Source organism: Artemia sp. Qi Xiang Cuo, chromosome 17, assembly GCF_049724085.1.
Source record: "Artemia sp. Qi Xiang Cuo chromosome 17, ASM4972408v1, whole genome shotgun sequence".
Taxonomy (NCBI): Eukaryota; Metazoa; Arthropoda; class Branchiopoda; order Anostraca; family Artemiidae; genus Artemia; species Artemia sp. Qi Xiang Cuo.
Genome location: NC_142810.1, coordinates 42,116,037 through 42,142,188, shown reverse-complemented (window position 1 = coordinate 42,142,188; position 26,152 = coordinate 42,116,037). Strand labels below are relative to the sequence as shown.

The following is a 26,152-nucleotide window of genomic DNA, read 5'->3' as shown; positions in this document are numbered from 1 at the left end:
TTCATGACGTCCTCTACAAAGGCATTTCTTATTTGTTTAAAACGGCATGCAATATCAGCAGCCCCGACTCTAGATCTTTGAAGCTCAGGTTGAAATCAGCACTGAAGAGGCTTATCTTATGGTTTTCGAGAAATAAATTGTCTATTAATTGCGCTAAGACAAAATTCATCGTCTTCTCTCGTACTGGGAGAACATCACTGGAAATTATGACGATTAATATTCAGGGCCTACCCATAGAAATTGAAAGACTTGATAATATTAAATATTTCGGGATAATAATGGATTCATATTTGTCATGTAAAGGCCATGCAATTTATGTTCGAATGAAAATGTTAAGAAATATTGGAATGATGAATTATCTGAAATTTATTATGCCGTTTTTAGCCCTGAAATCTCTTTATCATTCTCTAGTACATTGATATATAAATTAATGTTCCATTATTTTTTGAATACTTTTAAAACTCATATTCTTCCCCTTCAGAGGCAAAAAAATAAAGTTCTCCATATATTGAAAAATTGCCTGCCTGGCCCGTATTCTTACCCTAGTAAATCGTCAACAAAAAGCGTGTATTCAATTTTAAATATCTTTCCACTGGATCTTTTCCTTTCTTTCCATTCTGTTCTTTATATAATTAAACATGTTCAAGATCTTTTGCCTGATTATTTTTTTTTGCATAATATATTTTTTCAGGATGATAATCAGGTTTTTCATGCATATTTGACCCGTGGCAGTTCTGTAGTTCGTCAGGCTTTAATAAAATCTGAAAGGTCCCGTTTTTCACCACGGTATAGCATTATATATAATTGGAACAAATTTTGTAGTTTTATAGATTTGAATAAATCCTTGGTTAACAATAAAATAAGATTAAAGAATCATTTAATTAGTAACTATTAATTTAACTTCTGGTGTGGATGCTCCTCATTTTGTTTTTTTTTGGGGGGGGGGGGGTTATTTTGAATTTATTCGGAGTTTTGTTTTTGTTACCATACGAAGAGTTGAAGAGCAATCTTTTCATTGCAGTATCTGGAGATAGTATTATTTATTTATTGTTGAGTGTAAGAGAAACATAGTAGTTAAACCGCTAAAGCAAGCTAGACGTCTGTATGGACACCAAATTTTGTTAAGTTGTCAGCCAGTGACCCAAAAAAGTTCTGCAGAACTGTACGGAAACTAATGGGACAACAGAAGTCTAAATCCATCCTGAGGGACCAGAAATGAGAGAATATAACCGCAGAAGCAATTAATGAACACTTTTCAAATATTTTCCGCCAACAGCCTCCCCTGAAGACTATGCTGCAGAATGATCCGATCGAAACCACCCCTATTATCACAGCTTACCAGGTCCAAAAAAAAACCCGAAAACCTAGACATTAGGAAAGCCTCGAATCCTGGTCAAATTTCTATAAGGCTGATACATGCTTGCTCCCCCTTACTGGCTACACCATTGTTTATGGTTTATAACCAGTGCCTACATGATGGCATTTTCCCAGATAAGTTCAAAAAGGCATTTATCACGCCAATTCTAAATAAAACATCACCAAATTCACCATCCGATCTCAGGTCAATTTCAAAGATACCCATCATTTCAAAAGTCTTCGAAGATTTTATTTTACAGTGGCTACTAGCAGAAGTATAACACAAAATCGATCGTATGCAGTTCGGTTTTTGTCGAGGAAACAGCACAACTCACTATCTGGTCAGATTACTTCATGATCTACTAGAACACATAAAAAATCCTGAGGCCCTTGCTGAAATAATTATTTCTGATTTCGTGAAAGCTTTCGATCTGCTTGGTCATGAGACTGTAATAAACGAAGCCCGTGCCCCTGAAGTCTCGCAGTTTCTCTTATGTACCATTGCAAGTTTCCTTTCTAGTCGTCAACAGTGCGTAGAACTCAAAACGGGGAAACATCCAACTTCCAAGACATCACGTGTGGAGCTGCCCAAGAAAGTAAGTAAGGCCCCATCTTATTTGTTATAGATAATGACCGACTGATGAGGCAGCACAAACAGAGGTATAAATTTGCAGATGATCTTTCGTTAAGCCTGCTGCACTTCCTGTCACAAACATCCAATCAGCTCATACCCCTTGTTGCAGAGCTTCAACATCAAGCTGATCAAGTGAAGCTCCAGATAAGCCTCGAGAAAAGCTGTGTAATGCATGTCAACTTCCTGAAAAAGACGAGCATAAATGAATCTGTACCCTTACAAGCAAAGTAATCAGTAAAAATACTTGGTATCACATTAAGTGACGATCTCTTGTTTGGAGATCACATCAGCCAGATCACAGCAAAAGCAGCTGGTTTTCTAAGATCCTTTGCAAATCTAAGAAGGTTTGGAATGACAGAGCAACTCCTTCGTTCGTGCTATAAAACTTATGTAATGCCCGTAATGATGTACGGCTGTCCTGCCTGGCACCCGTCGCTTAACAGAGAAGCACACAAACGAACTGGAAACAATTCAGAAGGGAGCCCGCAAAATAATTCTTGTGCCGAATTAAAAAAACTATGAATAAAGCTTGAGCCAACTCAAGATCCAAACCCTGGAGGAAAGGAGCCATGAAATGCTGATGAAGTTTGGAGCTGACATCCGGAAGTCCTCAACACATCGAGATACCCTGCCTCCGTCTACATCAGATACCCACGAACACAAAACAAGGTTAGTAACTCTGAAAGAGGGGAAAAAAACTGCTGGAATGCCCACCTACACACTCGACGACAAGATTTACAAACTCCTTTGTGCCCTACTGCGTCAGATGCTACAACAATAGTGCCCTAAAGTAGACGTGATGGTTCATCATTTGTGTTTTTCTTGCTGTTGTGTCTTTTTTTTATTTTCTTTTTTTTTGTGCTTAAATTGACGATACCAATGTTATTGAAGGGTGATAAAGGGAACGACTAAAGATTATTGTTATTATTATTAAACCCACACACGAGTTATTCTCACCGTGGGTCATTCATTTGATAGTTTTGTAAATACATTTTATTGATTAATAAAGAATTTGGTTTTGAATCCTCAAGTCTAGCCCACCAGAGTAAACACTAACTAATCAGCATATTCAACTCTAAACAAAGCAAACGAAAAAAAAATAAACACAGTTAATTTCCCGTTTACAAGTGAGAGCCAAAAGCCAATAACTGAGCACATTAAGATGCACAAATTACCTCGTCAAGTTGAAATAAAAGAATTTAGGTATGTACTTTGATGTTACTTAAAGTTTTCTTCCCGGTGTTTCACCCAGACTTCTGTGTTACGATGTTATAGATTTAGAAGAGTTATCAGATTTATTTTATATTGTTTGAAATTTCAAAATTTCAATAGAGTGTTGACCATCTCAAGAAGAAAAATGTTTATCTGTCCGCTTCACTTCTCAGTGGATTTTATGTGTTTCAGATTTCAATGTACGTCCTAGTTCTTATCTTGCATAAGAATCAAAGGCAATAACTGAGCACATTAAGATGCACAAATTGCCTCGTCAAGTTGAAATAAAAGAATTTAGGTATGTACTTTGATGTTGCTTAAAGTTTTCTTCCCGGTGTTTCACCCAGACTTCTGTGTTACGATGTTATAGATTTAGAAGAGTTATCAGATTTATTTTATATTGTTTGAAATTTCAAAATTTCAATAGAGTATTGACCATCTCAAGAAGAAAAATGTTTGTCTGTCCGCTTCACTTCTCAGTGGATTTTATTTGTTTCAGATTTTAATGTACGTCCTAGTTCTTATCTTGCATAAGAATCAAAGGCAATAACTGGAAACACATATTTATTTAAAAATAATCTAAAACACGAAAATTCTTTAAGGGAAATAAAGATTAAAACATTCATAAAACACAGCAAAATATCATTGATAAGGGATAAACACCAACATAAACAGTTTAACAACAACTTTATTGCAATAACCAGACTAGAAATATAAAGAAATGTAATACATGATAGATCAAAAGAATAACATCAAATATTGTCGTTCAAGTGTTAAAAGGGCATAAATGATTACAGATTTACCGCACAAGATAGTTTTAATAGATTTACCTTTGGAATTTGATTATGTAAATTTCAGCCAGTCCGCAAGTTATTAGACTGACGAGTAATCTTCTTTGACCTAATTTGCAAAATTGAAAATGGTGTTAATAGATTGGTGGTAATTGAAGAAGTGTCGAACTAAGAAAAGTTATGCCTTACCGCGTGTATATTTTGGGGATAGGGGATCACTAAGACCTATTTTAGTATTGAATAGAAAATATATTTAGAGTTAAATAAGGATACAAAAAACTCTCGAAACTTTATTTCAAAGCAAGCTTAACCTTTTTCTTCGATGAATGCTTATGGAATAGGAAGACTTTATTTAAATCAGAAATTAAAACTGAGGTTAGACCAATTAGAACGTTATATTTTGTTAGTAAATCTATTGGATAAAATAGTTAATCGGATAGATACAAAGTCGTTTGCAAACAAATCTAAAATTAACAAGGTTAGAAACAGGTTTCCAGTGCAGAACATCATTTAAAAATGGTCGGCAACTTAGATTCATTAGAACTTGACCAAGATTTAAAAAAAAATCAATCAGCTATCGATAATTTGGAGTTAGGATTAGAAACACCTTTTGATATCTTAATCACTGACATGAAAGTGATAACAGTCTTGATAGTTCCAAATTATTTCCTTATTTCCTTATGTTTAGCCTAGGTCTATATCCAAGTATAGGGGGAGGGGGCACAGTTAAACTGGAAGTAATTCTGATAATTAAACAAGTAAACATTTTATGAATGTAATGAGGTGGGATGCTCTTTGCTGTAGCGTTTAGTTCAAAAGACATTTAACCTGGAATAAGAAAAAAGTCTGATGTCTTGGACGTTATGTGTCAAGCGACCATTTTTGTTAAGTAAAAGTGACGACTTGTTATAAGTAGAGCATTGACCATAGACTAATCAGAAACCAAAGATATTTGTCGAAAAATTTCTCCAAATTGCTATTTGCTGTAAGATAGTAAAATACAATTAAAAAATTTAGTTGATAGAAATAATAGCAACTTATTATTTCAATTTATAAATTTCTTATTCAATGTCAAACTGCTAATTTTTCTAAGAAACCATACATTCTTTTAATAATAATGAAGAAATTAACGGATTAGCCTAAGGCTAGCATTGAATTCCAAGAATTCCAGAAATTAAAAATAAGATATTTATAAACATGGAACAAGAAATTGGAGCTGGTTGCAATAGAATTGGAGCTGGTTGGCTCCAATTTTTTGGAGCCAAAAAAATTGGAGCAAATTAAGAGAATGGAAAAACGAGTAAAATTTTTCATCATAGCAATCAATGCTAAGGGTTTCTTCAGCGTGATTGCCGAAAATGCTCCATTTTAAGACTATGTTATTATTACCATACTATACATAGGTTGTTAGTCCATTAAGATATAATATAACTATTATGACCGCAGTTTAACCATAATAATTATTGCTAAAAGTTTTTTTTCCCATAGTCGTACTATAACCATATTGTTAAGATGTAACAATGTTTTGTCCATGAACCAAATGATAGTACTCGTCTGATACATAAAGTACAGAACACCAGCAACTTTATATTCTCAAATCTCTTGGTTGCTGGTAAAGTTTTGCCTGGACTTTTATACCCCCCAGAAAAACAACTTGTCTAATCTTTGTTTTGAATTTGTATTGTTCTGTTTATGGCCTAGCAATCTTTAATATAATAGCTATGTAATCTACTACTATGGTTAGTTTTTCAGTTTGTATTCCCTAAAGACGTCTTAAACAAGAATGTCAAGCAAGTAATGTAGATGGCAGTATGTTACCCTGTGCGGAATATTAACACCGGCTGGAAATTAAATGCCTATATCGGTGCTCGCAAAAATAAAAAAAAATAATCTAGATGGTATGGTAACTCTACCTGATAGCCAACCCGGGTACCGGTGGCTCGATTACAGTGAGAACCAATAAAGAAGTGAGCTTCTTGTAAACAATGAACTTATAACTTTTCACTTTCAACAATCATATATAGAAACATATAAACTTTTTTGGGCCACAAAAATTAAAGTCTCAAAAATAAACCAACTTATCAAAAAAATTGAAGACCAAAGGAAGACAGGGAATGGAACTGGTCTGCAAACAAACCAAAAACAAAATATATTGAACCTCATATACACAATTACACATGTTCTGTCCCTGAAATTACGTTAGACAAGCTTTGAAACTTAGCGACTTCTGTTTTAGAATTTTAAATTTAAAATATAAAAATATAATTTCACTTTTGAAGATAGATTTATCGTTATCAACCGGAAAAAAAACGATTTTATGTGGGTGAATATCGACTTGCTTGTTTTTCAAATCAAAGTTGGAAAATGAGATTAACTGGTTTTCATGATATATACACTTGCTATAAGATACCCACTGCATTACAGTTGTTGAATTGAGTCTCAGAGCGTTTATTGATATGCTATTGCAATTATTATTTTCTTATTGTCCTTCAAAGCTTGATAAGCTGAGATTCGTCCTCTTAGAGTTAGAAAATACCTGGTGTATTAATCTATCTGGATTATGTTCATTAGTTTCGTGATTAGGTTACATTTTTTATCTTATTTCCTAGAAATTTTCTTGGAAGAGTCCAATAGCTATGGCTATTTAATAATATATTGAATAAGTTCTCTTGAGCGCGATTACTATATCACGTGAACGTGTAATCAAATAGCATAAGCCTCTAAATTCCACAAAATAAGGCCAATATTTCGAATCTTTCGAATTTTGAATATATTGATTGAATCTGACAAAGGTTGTTGATTGGGCTTGCTAGATCTTTTAGACGAATCGGAAAAAGCAACTGGAAAAATAAGATTATGACTTAGAATGTAAAAGTGCAGGTAAAAAAATACTTAATAACAAATGAAAGCAAATTCAGAAAACAAGTAGCGTACCATGTAATTCGCACTAAAACCCAAGTTTAAATCAATCTGAGATGAATCAAGCTTTTTTGTCCATTTCTTCCCATGTTTGATTTTCAATTGAATGAATTTAGGTGTATCCTAAGAACTAAGGATCTTAGAGAAAATTTGACTTGAATTTCAACTTGAGTGCACTAGTATTCATCAGATCAGTAATTCAAGTCAAAAAATTCCCTTACAATTACATGTTTCTACTTCAGACCCCTTGCTACCTTAAAAATCATTTTACGAGCCTCTTCATCGGCTTATCGTCTCAAAGACAAATCATCCATTAAAGAATTTCCTCCACACTACAAAGAACTCCCAAAGTTGTCAAATCATTCAAATAATATTTTACTAAAATCGCGATAAAAACTGCTCTGGTATATTGAATGTGTTACAGTTCGAAAAATCACCGAGATGCTAGTTTAAAACAAAGACAATTTTTAAGCAAAGCGCTGTCTGTTCAATGTACCTACTGCAGAAATTATCCGTCCCCTGTGTCATAAGGTTTTCAATCAAAGCATGTTGCACCATGGGGAACTCCCAAAGGTGTAAGATTGCTTAAAAGCTATTCCCTCTGAGCTGATTCTAAACGTGTTCCCAGCAGGTATGCTACAATATTTGTAAAGACTAACACGAAAAAAAAAAATCACACTTTTTAATGATGTAAGCGTCATTAAATCCGAATTTTCTCTATCTCCGGCAAAACACGAGAGAATTTAAATGATTTTCTAAGATTTTGGGGAAAATACGTGTTGGCTTTAAGTTTTCTGTTGTTTATTCAAATCTCTTGTCCAAGCTCTATAAGTTATGGCAAGACCACCCAATCAATTCTAAATAGTTCGGCTGCACACACTAAAAAGTTTACAATTCACGGAATAAGACGATTCTATAAGGTATCACATCGCCTTAACGTTCTTTTTTTTAAATAGATGACGCTCAAGTAAATATTTAGTAAATTTCTAATTTTTGTCTCAGATTTAACGCTGTACTTGTTTTGAGTGAATTATTACGGTGATGGGCATGGTAATTTCAAACAAATGTGACTGTTATCAATGACCCTCTGAGCTGATTCTAAGCGTTTTCCAAGCAGGTATGATACAATATTTGTAGGGACTAACACGAAAAAAAAACAAATTTCACACTTTCTGATGATGTATCATTAGATCTGAATTTTCTCCATCTCCGGCAAAATACCAGATAATTTAGATGATTTTCTAAGATTTTGGGGAAAATACGTGTTGGCTTTAAGTTTTCTGTTGTTTATTCAAATCTCTTGTCCAAGCTCTATAAGTTATGGCAAGACCACCCAATCAATTCTAAATAGTTCGGCTGCCCACACGACAAAGTTTAAAATTCACGGAATAGGACGATTCTATAAGGTATCACATCGCCTTAACGCCTTTTTTTTAAATAGATGACGCTCAGGTAAATATTTAGTAAACTTCTAATTTTTGTCTCAGACCTAATGCTGTACTTGTTTTGAGTGAATTATTACGGTGATGGGCATGGTAATTTCAAACAAATATGACTGTTATCAATTACCCTCTGAGAGGATTCTAAACGTTTTCCAAGCAGGTATGATACAATATTTGTAGGGACTAGCACGAAAAAAACAAAACAAATTTCACACTTTCTGATGATGTATCATTAAATCTGAATTTTCTCTATCTCCGGAAAAATACAAGAGAAGTTAGATGATTTTCTAAGATTTTCTGATTTTCTAAAATTTTACTGAATCGCTACCTGATTTATTCCGAATTTTGTGCAGAAATCAAGATTTTTGTTAAATTTCTGCCGATTTTGCAAAATTTCTGCTGAAATTTTCGGTTTCGGCGAAAATTTTACCGAATGCCAAAAATTCGGTATTACTAGACTTTCAGGGGAACAGAATATAAGAGTACTCGCTTATATTTAAATATTTTCCTTTATCTTACCTCGTTTCATTATGGGGGGGGGGGGGGAAGCGAATAGCACTGTTTAGCCTGAAACTAGTAAATACGCTGATAAATACAATGTTTTAGCATAAGTTTCCTATCATGACTAGTTAGAAAAGAATGAAAAGTGAACTAGGAGTAAAGTTATAACATCCAATTAATCAACTATAGAATTATTTCTGGAACAACAAAAAGTACTGGAAGAGAAATGATTAAAGCTTGGAAATTCATATATGTTGAATATACTCGGGATTGAGGAATGAAAAACCGGCAAATTCATTTTGGTCTAGGTTCATCATGAACAATTTATCAGTCGGAGTTAAATCTGTTTTCTCACTTGTAAATTGCTTATCGAAATTGCTTGTATCCTTCCGATGTTTCTGAAAAAAAGATATAAATCATAAATATGAGAATCAGGGCTATTGTACTTAGTGAAAACCCATAGGGACAAATCGGGAGCAGGTGTTAACACCTACTTTAAGCACACGAAAAAAGCTTGCTATTGTCTATTTGGTTGTCTGGAGGTTAGTTTAAGTTCTATCTTCATGCCATTTCATTTCCTGAAACTCGCATAAAAATATTCAAATGCATTACGTTTCAATTACCATTCTTTATGTTCATACCTTTAAACACTGTTCCTTATCTGCCGGATAAATTTTTTTCTTTTGTTAGTTGATGGTATTTGAAGAATTGTGACACTATCCATTTATTGTACCTTACATATCTGAATATAATTCTGTTCGTAATTTTACTGGTACCATTGACAATATAAGTAATCAGAAGTCTTGCTTAACGTCCCTGGGGCTGTATGGGCTGGCTGAGGAGGCTTAAGAGAGGAAGTTTATTTCAAAGCGGGAATAAGAATTGAGGTTTTAAAATGGGTAATTTTTTGGGCGAGGAGACATATTAGGATCTGCGTGATTAAAAAGCTCGGTCAAAATGATTCATATAGGGATAGAACACAACCGTGCTTAACTCCTGATTTAATACAAAACCAGCTACTAACCTCATTTCCTACTTTAACCCCAGCAATGTTATTCTCGTACATAGCACTAATCACTTTAATGTATTTGTCTGGTATACTATACAAGGGTAAGACCTTTGCTAAAGCTCTTCTATCAGCTGAATTAAATGCTTGCTCATAATCTATAACACTGAGGACTAAAGATATTTGATGAATCAGGCAGTTATCAATTATTAATTTAAGAGTGAAAATTTGGTCGACACATACTCTACCCTTTCTAAAACTACTGTATTTCTCTTAAAACTTTGTCCACAGCATCTCTAAGTCTAAAAGATACCATCATACTAAATACTTTGCTACCTACAGACACCAGGTCAATGCCTCTATCATTAACATACTCACTCTTATCAGATTTTTTTATAGAGGGGTTTAATTAGAGTTTTCCTAAAATGGGTAGGTATTTCCCCTTTTTCAAAAATCATGTTCAAAATCTTCAGTAAATTATTTCTAACCTCATAACCACTATATTTAAGATGGCCACGACTCATTTACCACACTATCTGCACCTGGGTCATTATTATTTTTGCAATTTTTAGTATTGTCAATAAATCGTCCTCACAAAACAAATCTTCCTTCGCATTCTTTTCTATATCTTTCATTCTTTTCTATATCTTTTCCTGTAACTCTATCACACATTCTTAACATGCACATTCTCAACATGTTGTACCTATCCCTTTTTAATTCTTTCCCTATCACTAATTGTGAACCCGCTCCTATCTTTAACTGGGAGGAGTCCAGATCGACTATTCTCTCTCAGTTTTTTTAACATACCAGTAGAATATTTTACTATTATGCACACAGCATACCAGTAAGATAGAAAAAAAAAAATCTTGAACAACGAACACCACTGCCTGGAACGCAGACGTAGTGAAATCACCAAATCTTAGGATAAAATCACTAACGGTGGCAATCCTAGTCATGTTAAGCCAAAACACTTTTAGATGAATGAAATTATTGCTAGCTGAAACCTGAAATCGGAGTTACCAATTTTTAAGGCACGTCAGCCTTTCCAAAATTGTTCATTAAAAAAATACAATTGCAAAGAATATTTAATTTTGAATCAGATTTTGTCAACCGGAATGGCGGGGTACGTACTTATAATGACTTATTTACTTTTCTTTTATTTTTAACAGCACCCTAAATAGTAGGTTGATTATAAAAAAGCAATTGGTAGCTTTAAAGTAATAACTTGAATCAATTAGTTTATTCTGCAAGTATAAGTGCGTTCATGCTATACATCTTTTAAAATGTTTTGAGGGGCTAGTAACTTCAGTTTTAATTTACACATGGAATCAAGGAAGAAGAAAGTTTTCAGGAACAATCAAGCAGTTCGTGGCAACGAACTGTAAGTAACCAGCGATGTGGCTCGATAGTAACCGCGAAAGTCTAAAAAACGGAATTTTGACATCAATAAATATATTGAAAGAATTTGCTTATTATGCTGATTCCAGATATATAAGATTCATTAAGTTTAGTGTTACATATCAAAATCTACGAGCCTGAGAAAATTTACCGGATTTTTGAAACAAGGGGGAAATACCCCCTAAAGTTAAACGAATCTTAATGAAATTTACACCATCACATATAGCGTATCCGAAAATCCTACTGTTGAAGTTTTAACCTCCCATCGAGAAAAATGTTGAATTTTGTATTTTTTGCCAGAATAAAATCACGAATGCGTATTTATTTCTTTGTTGGTTATTTTTTCCCTTTTTTTTGGCTGTTTTTTTCCCCAGGAGTGATCGAATCAGACCAATAATCCTAGAATATCGGGAAAGGACTCATTCAAACGGAAATTAAAAGTTCTAGGGCTCTTTTTAAGTGACCGAAAAGATTAGAGGGTAAACTAACACCCCCTCCCACGCCCATTTGCGCCCAAAGTCTTCTGATCAAAATTTGAGATAGTCATTTTGTTCAGCATACGCGGATTATGAATCATCCACTTTAAAACTAATTCTCTTAGTAAAGGATCGTTGGTAATTGGAAATTTAGCAGAAAGAAGATCATCAATTTCGACTGGATTACAGATTCGATCACGAGGACTCATGATCAAGAGCAAAGAATCTAAGGATCTAAGAACTATGTATTTGAGGATGACTTTACCCCCAAGAGTCCCGGGGGAAGGGGTACAAGCTTTGAACTTTGCCCATTGTTTACATATAGGCCTAGTAGTTGATATTGCGAAGCATACATATACTTTTCGGGGGAAATTTTCTTCCAGAGATGTTACATGGGAGCCAGGCCATATCCAGGCGGTTAAGGGTTTGAACTCCCTGAAATATTTATCCAACTCGTAAAAACTTAACACAGATGAAAATAAACACATTTTTTATGCATTTTTTGATTTTTTTTGTGACCCCCTCCCAAATAGTTTTGATGCCCCCTTTCCCCGAATTTTTTTTTGATACGGGACTGCATTAGAGGATCTTTCCACGGGGGAATTTTTTGTGGGGCAAGGGATTTTCTATGGAGGAGGGTCTGGATTTCCAGGCGTTATTTAAAAATAATAAGAAATTAAATAAAAAAAGTGGTATTCCTCTATTAAGCGCACTCTTTTATATACTGCTAGTTTGGTTAATGCTAATGAAATAATATAAAATAAGATAAATATATAATAGTTTAGAGACAAATTTGGGCTATATATTTGCGCATTACGGGTGGAGGGTAAAGCATAGTATATATTATTACGTAACCTAACCTAACCTAGGTACCTTCTCCCCCCCCCAAACCCCAAAAAACAACAGTTGAAATATCGTATACACAATGGAAACCACGCTATACATTGTATTACCCTATAGCGGTGTCTTAAATTAACACGTCACAACCAGTTTTTTCGTAACTGGTATCCATTGCAGTATATAAAAGAGTGCGTTTAATACAGGATAACCAAAAAAGGTTTTTTTTTACTGAAAGTAAGGAGCAACATTAAAACTTAAAAAGAAAAGAAATTATTACGAATATGAGGGGATTGCCCTCCTCGATACCTCACTCTTTACGCTAAAGATTTGTGACCCTTTAAAAAAAGATTAGGTACTGTTCTTTTAGCTGTAAGCCACTTGAGAAGTGAAGTTTGGTTAATGCTAATAAAATGAAACAAACTATGATGAAAATATAATAGTTTAGAAACAAATTTGCACATTAGGGGAGTGGGAGTGGGGGAGAGGGGGGGGGGGGTAAAGCATAGAATATATTAAATGTGTAACCTAACCTAGGTACCTCCCCCTCCCCTAAACCACAAAAAACTAAAGTTTAAATATTGTAAACACAGTGAGAAACCACTATTTGCAATCCAATTCTCCGTTGAAAGAACCTTTTTGACTAGTTTCTTTTATCATTTGTCTCTCGTGGTTTACAACTAATAGAACAGTACCAAAGATTATTATTTTTGAACTTTACAAAGTTTATTAAACGACCTTTGTGTTTCATGAGACTTTCTTAAATAATTGGAACAGAACGTCAATCTTTCGCGTAAAGAGCAAGGTATTTAGGAGGGAGCAACCCCCGTCATATTCGTAATAATTTTTGTTTGTTTTAAGTTTTAATCTTCCTCCTTACGTTCAATTGAAAAATCTTTTTTTTTATTTAATATACATATAAAGGAATTAGTATTTTATTCTAATTCCAAATTACTCCTTGTTTCTGCTTCTATATTTCGATTATATGCGTTTCACTTATTACAAGTCTTTTCATGTGCTAGAATTTGTAATATGGCATCATAAAAAAAAATTTTCACAAAATTATGTTATAGTAAAATGTACATTTAAACTATTTGTTTTTCATGATTATTCGTGAAATACGATGTAAAGTTTGAAACTATTTTTGTCTTAAATGATGATAAATATTTGCGAAAGCTGAGATATGTTAAACATTATATATATATTTTAAACAATTTTTGAAAAGCTGACGTGCCTTGAAAGATGGTAACTCTGATTTCGGGTTTCAGCTAGCAATAATTTCAGCCGGCTAAATGTGTTTGGCTGAACATGACCAAGGTTGCGACCGTTGGTGATTTTATCATAAGAATTGGTGAATTCACTACGTCTGCGTCCCAGGCAGTGGTGTTCGGTGTTCAAGATCTTTTTCTATCTGACTGGTATGCTGTCAGGGTTGCCAACTAGACATATTTTATGTCCAAACGAAATATTTCTGTGTGCCAGGACACGATGACATAATAGGGCAAAAAAGGGACATATTTTAGTAATTTGGGACATAAAAGGGACATATTTTGTAAATTTATGACATAAAATAGAATATTTCCCCGCTGGATACATACTTTTGTAAAAAAAAAAATTTAATTTTTCACCAAATCAGTATTGAAACTACTTGTCTAGCACCAAATTTATTTAACTACTTATTTTCTACAAATTTCTTATAAACGTTATTTTTTTTGCAAACGTTATTAAATTTCGGAGTTGCTTGCTCTTTCCCACAGACAACTATTTGCAAATACTCTTGAAAACTCTTTACTAGTTTGTATTCTTTCATCTATAAACGAATTTATTTCTCCTTTCTTTTACGCTACAGTCAAGATAATAGGCAAGCAGGCATCTTTTTAGTTAACAATCGCTTCCGGCTTCCAATAGTCAGGCAAAAACAACTATCTATTTATCAAGTATTACTAATTGAAAATGAAAAGTTAGCAAAAAAAAAAATAGATTCTTGATGATCTGGAATCAATTTTGATATCAATAGATGTACCAAAAAATTAGCTTATTGTGCTGACTAAACTAAATACAATATTTTTTCAGTATAGTGTTACCCAATAGTGCGCCTGAGAATATTTACCAAATTTTCGAAAAAGGTAAAAAACACCCCATAAAAGTCAAAGAATTTCAATGGAAATCACGCCATCAGATTCAGCGTATCACAGAAACTCACTGTACAGGTTCCAAGCTCCTATCTATAATTAAATAAAAAAAACAAGTTTTTTAAACTGAAAGTAAGGAGCGACATTAAAACTTAAAACGAACAGAAATTATTCCGTATATGAAAGGGGCTATGCCCTCCTCAACGCCTCGCTCTTCACGATAAAGTTTGACTTTCTCACAACTCTTTTTTTTAAAAAATAAAAACTTTAGCGTAACGAGCAAGGCGTTGAGGCGGGCAGAACCCATTTCATATACGGAATATTTTCTGTTCGTTTTAAGATTTAATGCCGCTCCTTACTTTCAGTTTAAAAACTTTTTTTTTTTTATTTAATTTCTGATCGTTTTTTAGTTAATGCAGCTTTTATTTTGGCTCGCCGGCATTGAATAAGTAAACAAAATTTGCATAAATAATTTACTTTTCTTTTGATAAATGGCTGTCTCTAAATTTGGTTCTGACGTAATTTAGAAATTAGCTTACGTAACGAACTTCTATATTCGTATATTTTTCTTCTGGCAAAAAATACACAGTTGCAGATTTTTGCAGATATGAGCTTGAAATCTATGTTATAGGGTTTTCTTATACGTTGAATCTGACGGTGTGATTTTCATTAAAATTTTTTCACTTTTAGTGGATATTTCCCCCCTCTTTAAAAGATCCAGTAAATCTTCTCAGGCTCGTAGCCTATGATGAGTAATACTAAACTTAACAAAATTCATATATTTAGAATCAGCATTATAAACCCATTCTTTTGATACATTTATTGACATCGAAGTTCCATTTTTAAAAGTTTCGAGTACTATTGAGCCGTATCGCTTGTTTTTTTATTGTTTTTTTTTTGTATTACTTACATGTTATTACGTATATTATGGGGTTCTCCCATTAGTCAATACCACGCTCTTTACTTTAAAATTTAAAAAAAACTTTAATTCACAAACCCCTTAATCACAAAGTCCGTTTAATTTGAATAGATAGCTCTTTTTAAAGCACTAAAAAAACTGTTGCGTAAAGAGTGAGTTATTGACTTGGGGGAGAACCCCCTCATATACGTTATAATTTCTGTTCATTTTAAGTTCTAATCTTGCTTTTTACTTTCAGTTGAAAAAACTGTTTTTTTTTAATTTAATTTCTGATCGTTTTTTAAATAATGCTTGGAAATCTGGCGCCCCCTTCATAGAAATGTCCCTTGCCCCAAAGAAACATCCTCCACGGATAGATTCTCCTGAGTAACCCCCTCCTTCAGCCCCCCACCCACCTGAAAAAAAATCCATCCAGAAAACGTCTGTATGCTTCCCAATAACCAATACAATGTGTATGCAATGGGCAAAGTTCATAACTTGCAGCCCGTCTCCTGGGAACATTGGGGGATTAAGTCATCGTAAAAGACATATTTATTAGATTTTCAACTATGCTGAACAAAATGGCTATCTCAAAATTTTAATTGGCTGACTTTGAGAAAAAAATGAGCGTGGGAGGGGGCCTAGTTGCCCTCAATTTATTTTGTCACTTGAAAAGGGCACTAGAACTTTGAATTTACGTTCGAATGAACCCTCTTACGATATTCTAGGAGCACTGGGTCAATACGATTACCCCTGGGAAAAACAAAACAAATAAACACGCATCCGTGATCTTTATTCTGGCAAAAAATGGAAAATTCCACATTTTTGTAGATAGGAGCTTGAAACCTCTACAGTAGGGTTCTCTGATACGCTGAATATGATGGTGTGAATTTCATTAAGGTTCTATGTCTTTTAGGGGGTCTTTCCCTCTTTTTTCGAAAATCAGCCCAATTTTCTCAGGCGTGTAACTTCTGATGAGTAGTATCAAACTTGACGAAATTTACATATTTGAAATTAGAATTAAAATCTGATTCTTTTGATGTATCTATTGGTACCAAAATTCCGTTTTTTAGAGTTTCGGTTACCATTGAGCCGGGTCGCTCCTTACTTACAGTTCGTTACCACGAACTGTTTGAAAATGAGATTTTTATAGTGTTTGCCAGAAAAAACATCACGGATTCGTGTTTATTTGTTGTTTCCAGGGTGATCATATCGAACCAATGGTACTAGAATTTCGCAAGAGAGCTCATTCAAAAGAAAATTAAAAGATCTAGTGTCCTTTTTTAAGTGACCAAAAAATTGGAGGACAACTAGCCCCTTTCCCACGCCCATTTTTCCTGAAAAGTCGTCTGATCAAAATTTTGAGATAGCCATTTTGTTCAGTATTGTTGAAAGGTACAACAGATATGTCTTTGGAGATGACATGACCCCTCAGAACCACCAGAGGAAGGGCCGCAAGTTATGAAATTTGCCAATTGTTTACATATAGTATTCGTTATAGTGAAGTATACCAACATTTTCAAAGGAAGGAAGGAGATCTTCTGGGGATGGATTTTCTATGGGGAAAATTTCTCATTGGGATGGAAGTTTCTGGGGATGAACTTTTCAGGGGAAATTTTATGTGGAGAGAATTTACCAGAATTTGTATACAGAATGTTTGCTATTTGTCTTTTTTCTCTTTGTTGATCCCATTGTACATGTTGAGACACTCTGAGGGAACTTTCAGGGGGAAGTTTTGAGCGGAGTTGGAATTCTCTTGGGATCTTGGGATCTTTTTTTTTTGGGGGGGGGGGTATTTTCCACGGGAGAAATTTCCATGGTCGAATTATCACCGGTAGAAATTCTCCATGGAACAGTTCTGGGGGATAAACTTTCCAGGGGGGGGGATATTTTTCAAACAGGTATATCCCCAATGACCTTAAAAAGGATCAGAAACTAAATGAATATAAGTCTTTCTTAAAATAAAAGTAGGGCAAAGAGTATTTCTCAGGCAGAATCATAGGCAACACATTTTCTGGGAGGGATTTGTAGCAGGGATGGAACTGGCCGGGGGTTATTTCCCGGTGGAAAAATTTTACATGGGAAGAAATTTATATATAGGAAGTTTTGTGGTGAAATTTTCCACAAAGGGGGTGGATTTCCTGGGATTATCTGAAAAACAATCAGAAATAAATACAAAAGCTATTTTTTTTTTCTACCGAAAGTAAGAAGTGATATTAAAACTTAAAACGTACAGAAATTATCCCGTATATGGCGGGGGCTACACCCTCCTCAATACCCCCATCTCTATACTAATGTTCAACCTTTTGTCTTATTTTTTTAAGAACGATTTTTGAAACACAATGGCCGTGCCACCCTTGGAGTAAGCCCCCCTCCACCCTTGTTGGAGAGGGGAGTGGCCACCCCTCTCCACACACGTATTCTTTTCCCTAGATGCATCCAACGGAAATTTTGAGATACATTTTTTTTTTAAATATTCTAAAGAGCATATAGCAATGTCCCCAGCCTTTACACAGCCCATAAAAACCCTAGGACAAGGGTTGTAAGTTATGTCCTAGGGGCATATAAGGTTTTATGGAATGGGTAGTCGTATAAACTTCAGATGGGGCTCATTCGGTTGAAGTTTAGTGCCCTTTATAAGAGTCAAAAGTGATTTGAGTGCGACCCCCCCTGCACCTATCAGTTCCGAAAACCAGCATCCAATCAGAATTTGTAGACATCTATTTTGTTCAGCTTTGTTCAAAGGTCCAGTAATAATGCCTTTGGGGATGTCACCCCCCTGATTGAAGGGCGACCCAGCTTACCTAGCGCTCTGCAACGTTGTTTGACTCCTGGATTATACCTTATGACATGCGCAAGAAACCCTCTGATTGGAAAAAGCTACCAAAAGAAGTGAAAATGCTGACCCTCATGCCGAGCATACCTGTTAAGTGGAACTCCCGTAGGAAGATGAGCCTTAAGCTCCGACAATTAGTTTTTTACTGTTTACATGTTTTTATGACTTTTGTGCTTTCACACTAGTTCATTTTTTATGGATGAACTAAATGAATCTTTTTCGTTTTCATTATATTCGATGTTAACTGACCACTTTGAAAGAGGTTTACCAGTCGTAAAAAAAACTAGTTTCTGCGATTTCAAGATGGACGTATTATAGACAAAATATGGACATAATTTGGCTGAAAAGGACACATTTTTGGATGCTCAAGGGACATATTCATTGACCAAAAGTTGGCAACCATGTTATGCCATCTAGCTGCACCTTCTAGATCTTTGACAATTTTATCCATGGCATCCATTTCACACCTCCTTAGCTCAAATTTAAAATTTTTTTTTTTATCAAAATCAAATTTTCTTGCTAAGATTAATTGAATTAATAATTACTATTCCTGAATCAATTGCACATAGTCATTTTTTTTTTCTCTTGACAGTTTACTTTTAGCGCATTTTCAAACTTTGAATTACTATGGATTGTGGTTCACTCTTGACTAGATTGCAGCTAGCGCTGAAAACTTTTTACATATCTATCTTTGTGCCTATAACACATAGGCATTATTTTAGTTTTGGAAGGGACCTTATGCTTTAATGCTTATGAGCCTACTATATATAGCACGTAGCCTGAAAAAAGGTAAAATTTTAAAAGGCAAATATTTCTTATTCTTCTATATAAGTTGAGTCGTCAACAAACAAAAAGTAGATTTTTACCTCTTTTATCTTATTATTATGGCTCTGCTTCTTAAAAATGAGCAATATCCAAGGCTGTGCTATCAGCCTGAAGCAACCAAGAATTATGTTGCTGAACTGTATTTTCTTTTAGATTTAAATTTTTTTTTTTACTACTTGAATTTAAACATTACATTAAGTTAAATATGGGTTAGTCAAATAAAGTTTGGTTGAAGGCTTCTATTTTCCTTTTTCAGAAGGACGTAAGTTTGCAAGTCACCACATTTGCCATCTATAAGGCAATTCATCTATCTTTCAGACAATAAATCCTTTCAGCTATGAGATAATGACTAATGACTCAGATTGATGAATAATGAGTATGATGAATAATGGTAGTGGACTTTACAGTCCCTACCGGTGGTGCTGATCTCCGTTTCTTTGCCCTTCAGCCAGGAATTACAGTGGGGGTCTGGGGGTCAATCATTCTGTGCTTTAGCACACCCTTCCTGTTTACCTTCCCTAGATTTCTCCAGGTACCCATTTAAAGCTGGGTAGACTCTGGCTGAGCTTACAGAGTCATGCCACTGACCCCCTTCCCAAACCGAATAATTGAGTACACAAGGATTCGAACCCTCGTCCTCTTGGACAAAGGATGCTAAATCCAGCGCACCAATCCACTTGGCTAGGATGCTAAAATATACGTTGGTTTAAATCGAAAAAGGAACTAATTAAACAGAATAAAAATTATACAAGGCAACGGGAAGTTCTATTGAATAAGAGTCATCTTTCGGGGGATGGGGGCCTATTTGTCAAAAGAGCGAATTGTATGGAAACTTCAGACAAGTATTGATACTTGCAGTGGTCCTGGCCAAAGATTCTCCCCCCCCCCCTCCTGACTATATATCAGATATACAAATCCAAACTTAGTGTTAATTTGTTCTATTTCGTACGATTTTTAAAATCACATCAAGAAACTCTTTCTTCACATTTCAATAGATGACACTGCCGTACTTACAATAAAATTGTATAATGTCTATTGATTTTAATCAATTAAGGTTCAATAAAAAGCATTCGATTTTGTTCATTCATATTACCTCTAGAATATCATTTGTCAGCCTGAGAGGGGATGAGACTGTGGCCCTCTAGGGGAGGAAGGGAAGTGGTACAAATCTATAGACAAGGGTTCGTTTCCAGTATGAAACACGTAAAAGCTTATTCAAGAAAGACCTTTCTACTTCGAAATCGATAATTTTCAATTCAGTGTTCATACAAATCTTTACTTACTTACTTAGTTCCTCTTGCGCCATTGGTGGCACATAGGGCGTCGGCGAAGCCTCTCCACTCGTCCCGAGGCAATGCTGCAGCAGGGATATCTTCCCATTCAGGTATTAACGAGGTCTCAGCCATCCCCAGATCTCGATCAGAAGTTCGCCGCAAAGTGTTCTTTGGACGACCTCGTCTTCTTCTGCCGTCTGGTTTCCAGTCGTACGCTTGCCGAGGAAGGCGGCCTTCTTTCATGCAGAGTACATGGCCTAAATATGGGCACCTCTTCTTCCTCAGAACAGCAGTAATGTCAGAATGGCTGTCCCGTTCTATTCCGGATTTCAAAGTTACTGACTCTCTGTTGCCAACTTATGTTTAAAATTCTCCTCAGGCGCATATTTTCGAATGCAAGAATTCCCTTTTCGAGCTGCTGATTCATTTTTAAGCACTCACTAGCGTAGAGGAGTATGGAGAGCACATTGCTACTGAAGAGACGTAGCTTCAGTCACAAGGAATATTTGCTACTTCTCCAAATGGGCTTAGGTCTATTGAAAGCTCCGGTTGACTGACCAATTCTGCGTTTAATCTCGGTCATTATTTCACCATCACAATCGATCTAGCTACCCAGGTATTTGAAGTCCTTCACCTGTTCTAGTCTTGTATTCTTGTGATGCAGAACAAGTGGTGAGCTTGCGATGGACATGCTCTTTGATTTTTCAACGTTAATGCTTAGCCCAACGTTTTCTGCATTTTCTGTAATTGCATCAAGTAGCTGCTGTAACCTCTGTTTAGAATCTTCTAGCAAGACTACGTCATCCGCGAAATATAAATCACAGAGTTGCTTGCTGCTTACTTTTACGCCATATCCAGAGTTTCGTCTTAATATGTAATCCATTATAATTACAAAAAGAAATGGGTAAAGTACGCATCCCTGACGCACACCAGACATTATCTAAAAAAATCTGGTTGCGTCATTCTCGGTCTTAACGCAGCACCCCGTCTCTTCGTATAGGGATACTATCATGCTCACTAGTTCTTCTGGCATCCCATAATACTTAAGGACTCTCCACAAGCATTCTCGGTCAACTGAGTCAAACGCCTTTTCAAAGTCAATAAATAGTAGATATAACTTGTTCATAAAAATACAAGAAGAAAAAGATAGTTAAGAGAAAAAACAGCGGCTAGGCATACATTAATCCATACCTAATCAAATAATTTGGCAGCAGTAACAAAACACATAATTGATTAGACAGATAATTAGATTCTGAAAACAGAAAGACATTGTATTTCTTTATGTAGAATTTTATTCATCAATTTAACCTCTGATTTTATTCCTTGATCTTCACCTTACATCTTACCGTGTTGACCTTGAAGTCAGGGACGTAATTTGCAATGGGGCAGGGAGGGGGACCATGTTGTTACTGTTTTATATAGCCCATATTTGCAACCTGATATTTTCTTGTGATTTACAGAGCTATCTGTGACGAGAAGCTTTGTATGCACCAAAGCAGATCAAGCTCAGTGTTCTTTTCTAGAAGGAGGGGTATTGTTAGTTCATTTCGATAGTACCCAATCACCGGAATGATGTGTTTTTAAAACTATTATACCCCATAAAAATAGGGTCGTTTTGCATAATTGCAAACATTTATTCAGAGTGGGATCTTACCAAGTACGCCCTCCTCCCGTAAATATTTCAATGGACAAAGTTGAAAGGTAAAATCAAACATTGTTCTTCAGTTTTGTTAATACAAGAGTCGCTTCAAGATGGTCAGTTGTTCTGTTTCTAATCTCAAGTAGAGGGTTAGGACCCCCCACCCCCTCTCAAACAACGTCCAAGGCCAAAGAAATAATTATTATTTCCATTTATTTTTAGAGTTTATACTCGATGACTCAATGATCGAAATTGCAAATTGCTATGCGACAAAATTGCTATTCTGGACAAAATTTTTCAATTTAAGTTGATAATAATTTTAGTTGGAAGAAACATAAATATGATTCTAAATTTGCAGGAGGTCTTGGAGTGATGCGGCGTTTGAAACACGTGTTACCTTTAACTGTTTTAAGAAATACATATCATACTGTTTTTCACCCTTTTATTGTTTATGGTTTATTAAAATACTGCAGATTCTTCAGAATAAGGCGCTTCGAGTACTGGGTGAGTTTGTGCAGTATGACCACACGCGTGAATGTTTTATGAGTTTTAGAATTTTAAATATTCGTCAGATCAGGGACCATCAGGCAGGAGTGTTTACTTACCAAGACCAAGTGCTTAATAGATTATCTCCTGAATACTTGAGAGATATTTTTAAGTTTAATTCAGATTATCATCATCATAGGACTAGAGGTCATGGAAGCTTAGTCTCAGAAGTAAGGAGTACGAGTCGATCTAGTTTTGTAATTAGAAATTATGCAGTTAATTTGTGGAATGGTTTCCCAGAAAGCATTAGGGAGTCAGAAAATCAGTTTCAGTTTAAAATTAGATGAAAAAAGTTTTTGTTGGATGGAAATTAAATATTTCTGATTGTTTTTTGTTATTTTTTTTTTTTTTTTTTTTTTTTTTTATTCGGGAGAGTTAAATAGTATTGAATGGTAAGAAAAGAGTAGGAAGAGTGAATGAGTTTGGTTTATGATGAAAGATTGTGTGACGCTGCTCAAGCCACAATAGTGGCTTAATAAAACGTCACACGTTCTTACCATTTCTACGTTTGTTGATAATGTTATTTAAAAAATGTGGTAAGTGCCAGTTAAGTATGATATAATTATTAGTTGAAAATAAAAGTCATCTCATCTCATCTCATCAATAATTTTCAATAATATACATCCTTTAGAAAATACGGCAACTATTAATTTTTATTTTGTTTTACACCTCCTTAACTTTCCCCGAAAAAATTTATGCCCTTTCCTAAGACACTGTATTTATGCTATTTTGACAACTTGTATGCACTTATAAACTTTGGAATTAGTTCAATAGTAAGAGCAGAAGTAATAATAGTAATTAGCCTCGAAAATTTTAACATCATACCCTCAGTCGTTCTTGAGATATTGCTTGAACTTTCCCTTCAACATTTCCTCAAATTTTCACACCACAATCCTCAACCTTAATAGTAGTCGCTAAAGAAGTAGCAATTGTAGTAGCAGTAGTAGCAGCAGTGGCGTGCAAATATTACCTTTCTGGTCAATTGGTCATTCCCCTCGTTATTCCCTTAAAGTTCAGGCTTAATACCCTCAGTCATTCATGATTTACGCCTTTTTAACAACCTGTATGCACATAATGGGTTTTGATTTAGTTCAACGCTTCCCTCAACATTTTCTGAAAGCATCATTTAAATACACCTGGAATGTTTTAACACAAAAGGTCGAACATGCCTCTTTCCAAATACCAAATATTATATATAAACAATGGGCGAATTACATAACTTACAGCCCTTGCCCCGAGGGATGGAAAGGGGGGGGGGGGTTATCCCCAGACACATAGTCATTAGACCTTTCAACTATGTCAAACTATCTCAAAATTTTGACTGGATGTACTAGGGGAATAATAGGGGTGTGAGAAGGGGGCTGGTTGCCTAATCACTTTTGACTATTAAAGGGAACTAGAACTTTCGGTTTCCGTCGAATGAGCTCCTTCCATAATTTCTACAAATTCTTCAATATGAAGCGCATTGGTGAAAAAAAAATGTGTTTACTTTGTTTTTTTTTAAAGGCAGCGCTATTGCGCTGCCTATGTTTTGTGTTCGTCTTGGGTGAAATTTAATCTTTAATAGTAATTTCTAGTCGTTTTGAGTTTGAATTATTATAGGAGCGTATTTCTGCTGGTCTTAATTTCAATATGGCTCTTTACTTTGAAAAACTTCTTTTTCGCAAGGTTTGTTTTAATTAATGTTAAAAAAAGACTGCTCAATCCAATTTTGCGCAGATTATAGGAAACTTAAATACTATTTCAGAATCAGACGCATACCCAATACCTAGAATGGACAGAATTTTCGAATCAATAACTTCCTCAAAATGTATATCGATTTTGGATTTAAGAAGAGGGTACTGGCAAGTGAAAAAACATCTAAAGATGCGGTGGAACCTACTCAAAAAAAATTAAAAGTCACTGCAAAAAAACAAAAATATTAATATTCCAAAACAGGCTAATACATATCTAAGAAGAGAAGAAAATTTACTTAAAAGGAGAAATGCTAGTGGTGGCATGAGTAGCAAACTACCCGGGCTTTTAATTGCAATCAACAGGCTGGAAAAGGCACGTTTCGCTTGAAGCAGCCAGAGTACGCTTGAAGCGGCATAGTTTTTCCTTAGCCAAAAATCAGACGGCAATGGAAACAGGGAACCTTCAGATGCACTGGTACCTTTTAAACACTAATATTCTATCAATCTTTCATTACGGACCAGAGCTATAAGGTTTTAAAGAAATCAAGCAACTAGATATACTCCACCTTCAATACACTATGAGAGTACTCCCTACATGAAAAAATGGACAAATTACATAATCTACATTCATTGCACCCTTGGAACTGTGAGTGGCATAGTATCATCAGAGGAATAGTTGCTGGACCTTCTGACTATTTTAAACGGAACGGCTTTTCGAAATTTCTATTATTGTTGAAGAGAGAAGGGGGATTCAAAAGCTTTATTGGGTAAAACATGCCCTCTTTCCAGTCTTGAACTAGCTCTCAAAGGAAATACACCTGTTTGAACTTTTGAATTGTTGGAAGTTGATTCTTTAACCTTGAATTAATACAGTGATTCCAGAATCTGCGCAATCTGATACTTGAATTTTTTTACACTGTCACATTTTTGGCGTTTTAAATTGAGAAAATTGGATACGATAGCCAAGTGTGGTGTGTGAAGAAAATTGGATATTAATTGTGGATGTTGTTCTGGATGTCAGAGTACGATGGTTAACAATCAGCAGGTCTCCATGGTCCATCGGGCCACCGACCAATAAGGTGATTATCACTAACATCCGTGGGCCTGCCCACATAAAGATAAGTTTCTTTTCGTCTCGATCTGATACTAATCAAATTCTAATTTTATTGCTTTTTAAAATTTGTTGTTACCGTTATGGATCCGGCTAATGTTAAAATTGAAGATTTGTTCCTCGCCAAATTTAAGGGTTATCCCCTTTGGCCGGTTCGAATCCTAGAAGTTATGAAGACAAATACCGGAGACAGAAAATTTGATGTTTTTTGCTATGGAAAAAAACATGACCGTCAGGTCCTATCAGTCGCGAGTTTAGCTAGTTTTGATTGCAATGCGAAGGAAGCGTCAACAAAGAAAAAAAGGGTGTTAATCATGCGATGCAGAGCTAAAAAATTATCCTAATGTTTAACACTTGTTTCTAAGAAAAAGGAAAAGATCTGGTAATGGATAGCCTACTCTCAGATCCCACTGCTGATCTCCGTAGACTAGTAGTGGCCCCAGATAATGAACTTGCGGCTACAAAACAAAATCTAGCTAAAGAAATCGAGATAAAGTTAACGAAAAGATGAAAAAATATACTTTGCAGACGGCAGCTAATTTTCATGCAAAGTTTCCAGTTGAAACAAAGGTTTCTGAAATCTATGATGCAGAATATGCTGAGTTTTATCCTAAATTTGAACTGATTGAAAAACATCTAAAAA

The 26,152-nt window shown here is 35.0% G+C and overlaps 1 protein-coding gene across 2 annotated transcripts in view; it reads right to left on the bottom strand.

Moving 5' to 3' along the window:
• Positions 1 to 4,821: 4,821 nt before the first annotated feature.
• Positions 4,822 to 26,152, bottom strand: part of Pkc53E (Protein C kinase 53E) — a 150,421-nt gene continuing 129,090 nt past the window's right edge. For both annotated transcript variants that reach the window (XM_089103125.1, XM_089103126.1), the window contains exon 10: positions 4,822 to 9,253. In XM_089103125.1, the coding sequence (XP_088959251.1) occupies positions 9,101 to 9,253 (153 nt within the window). In that variant the 3' untranslated portion in view covers positions 4,822 to 9,100. The remainder of the gene's footprint in view (positions 9,254 to 26,152) is intronic.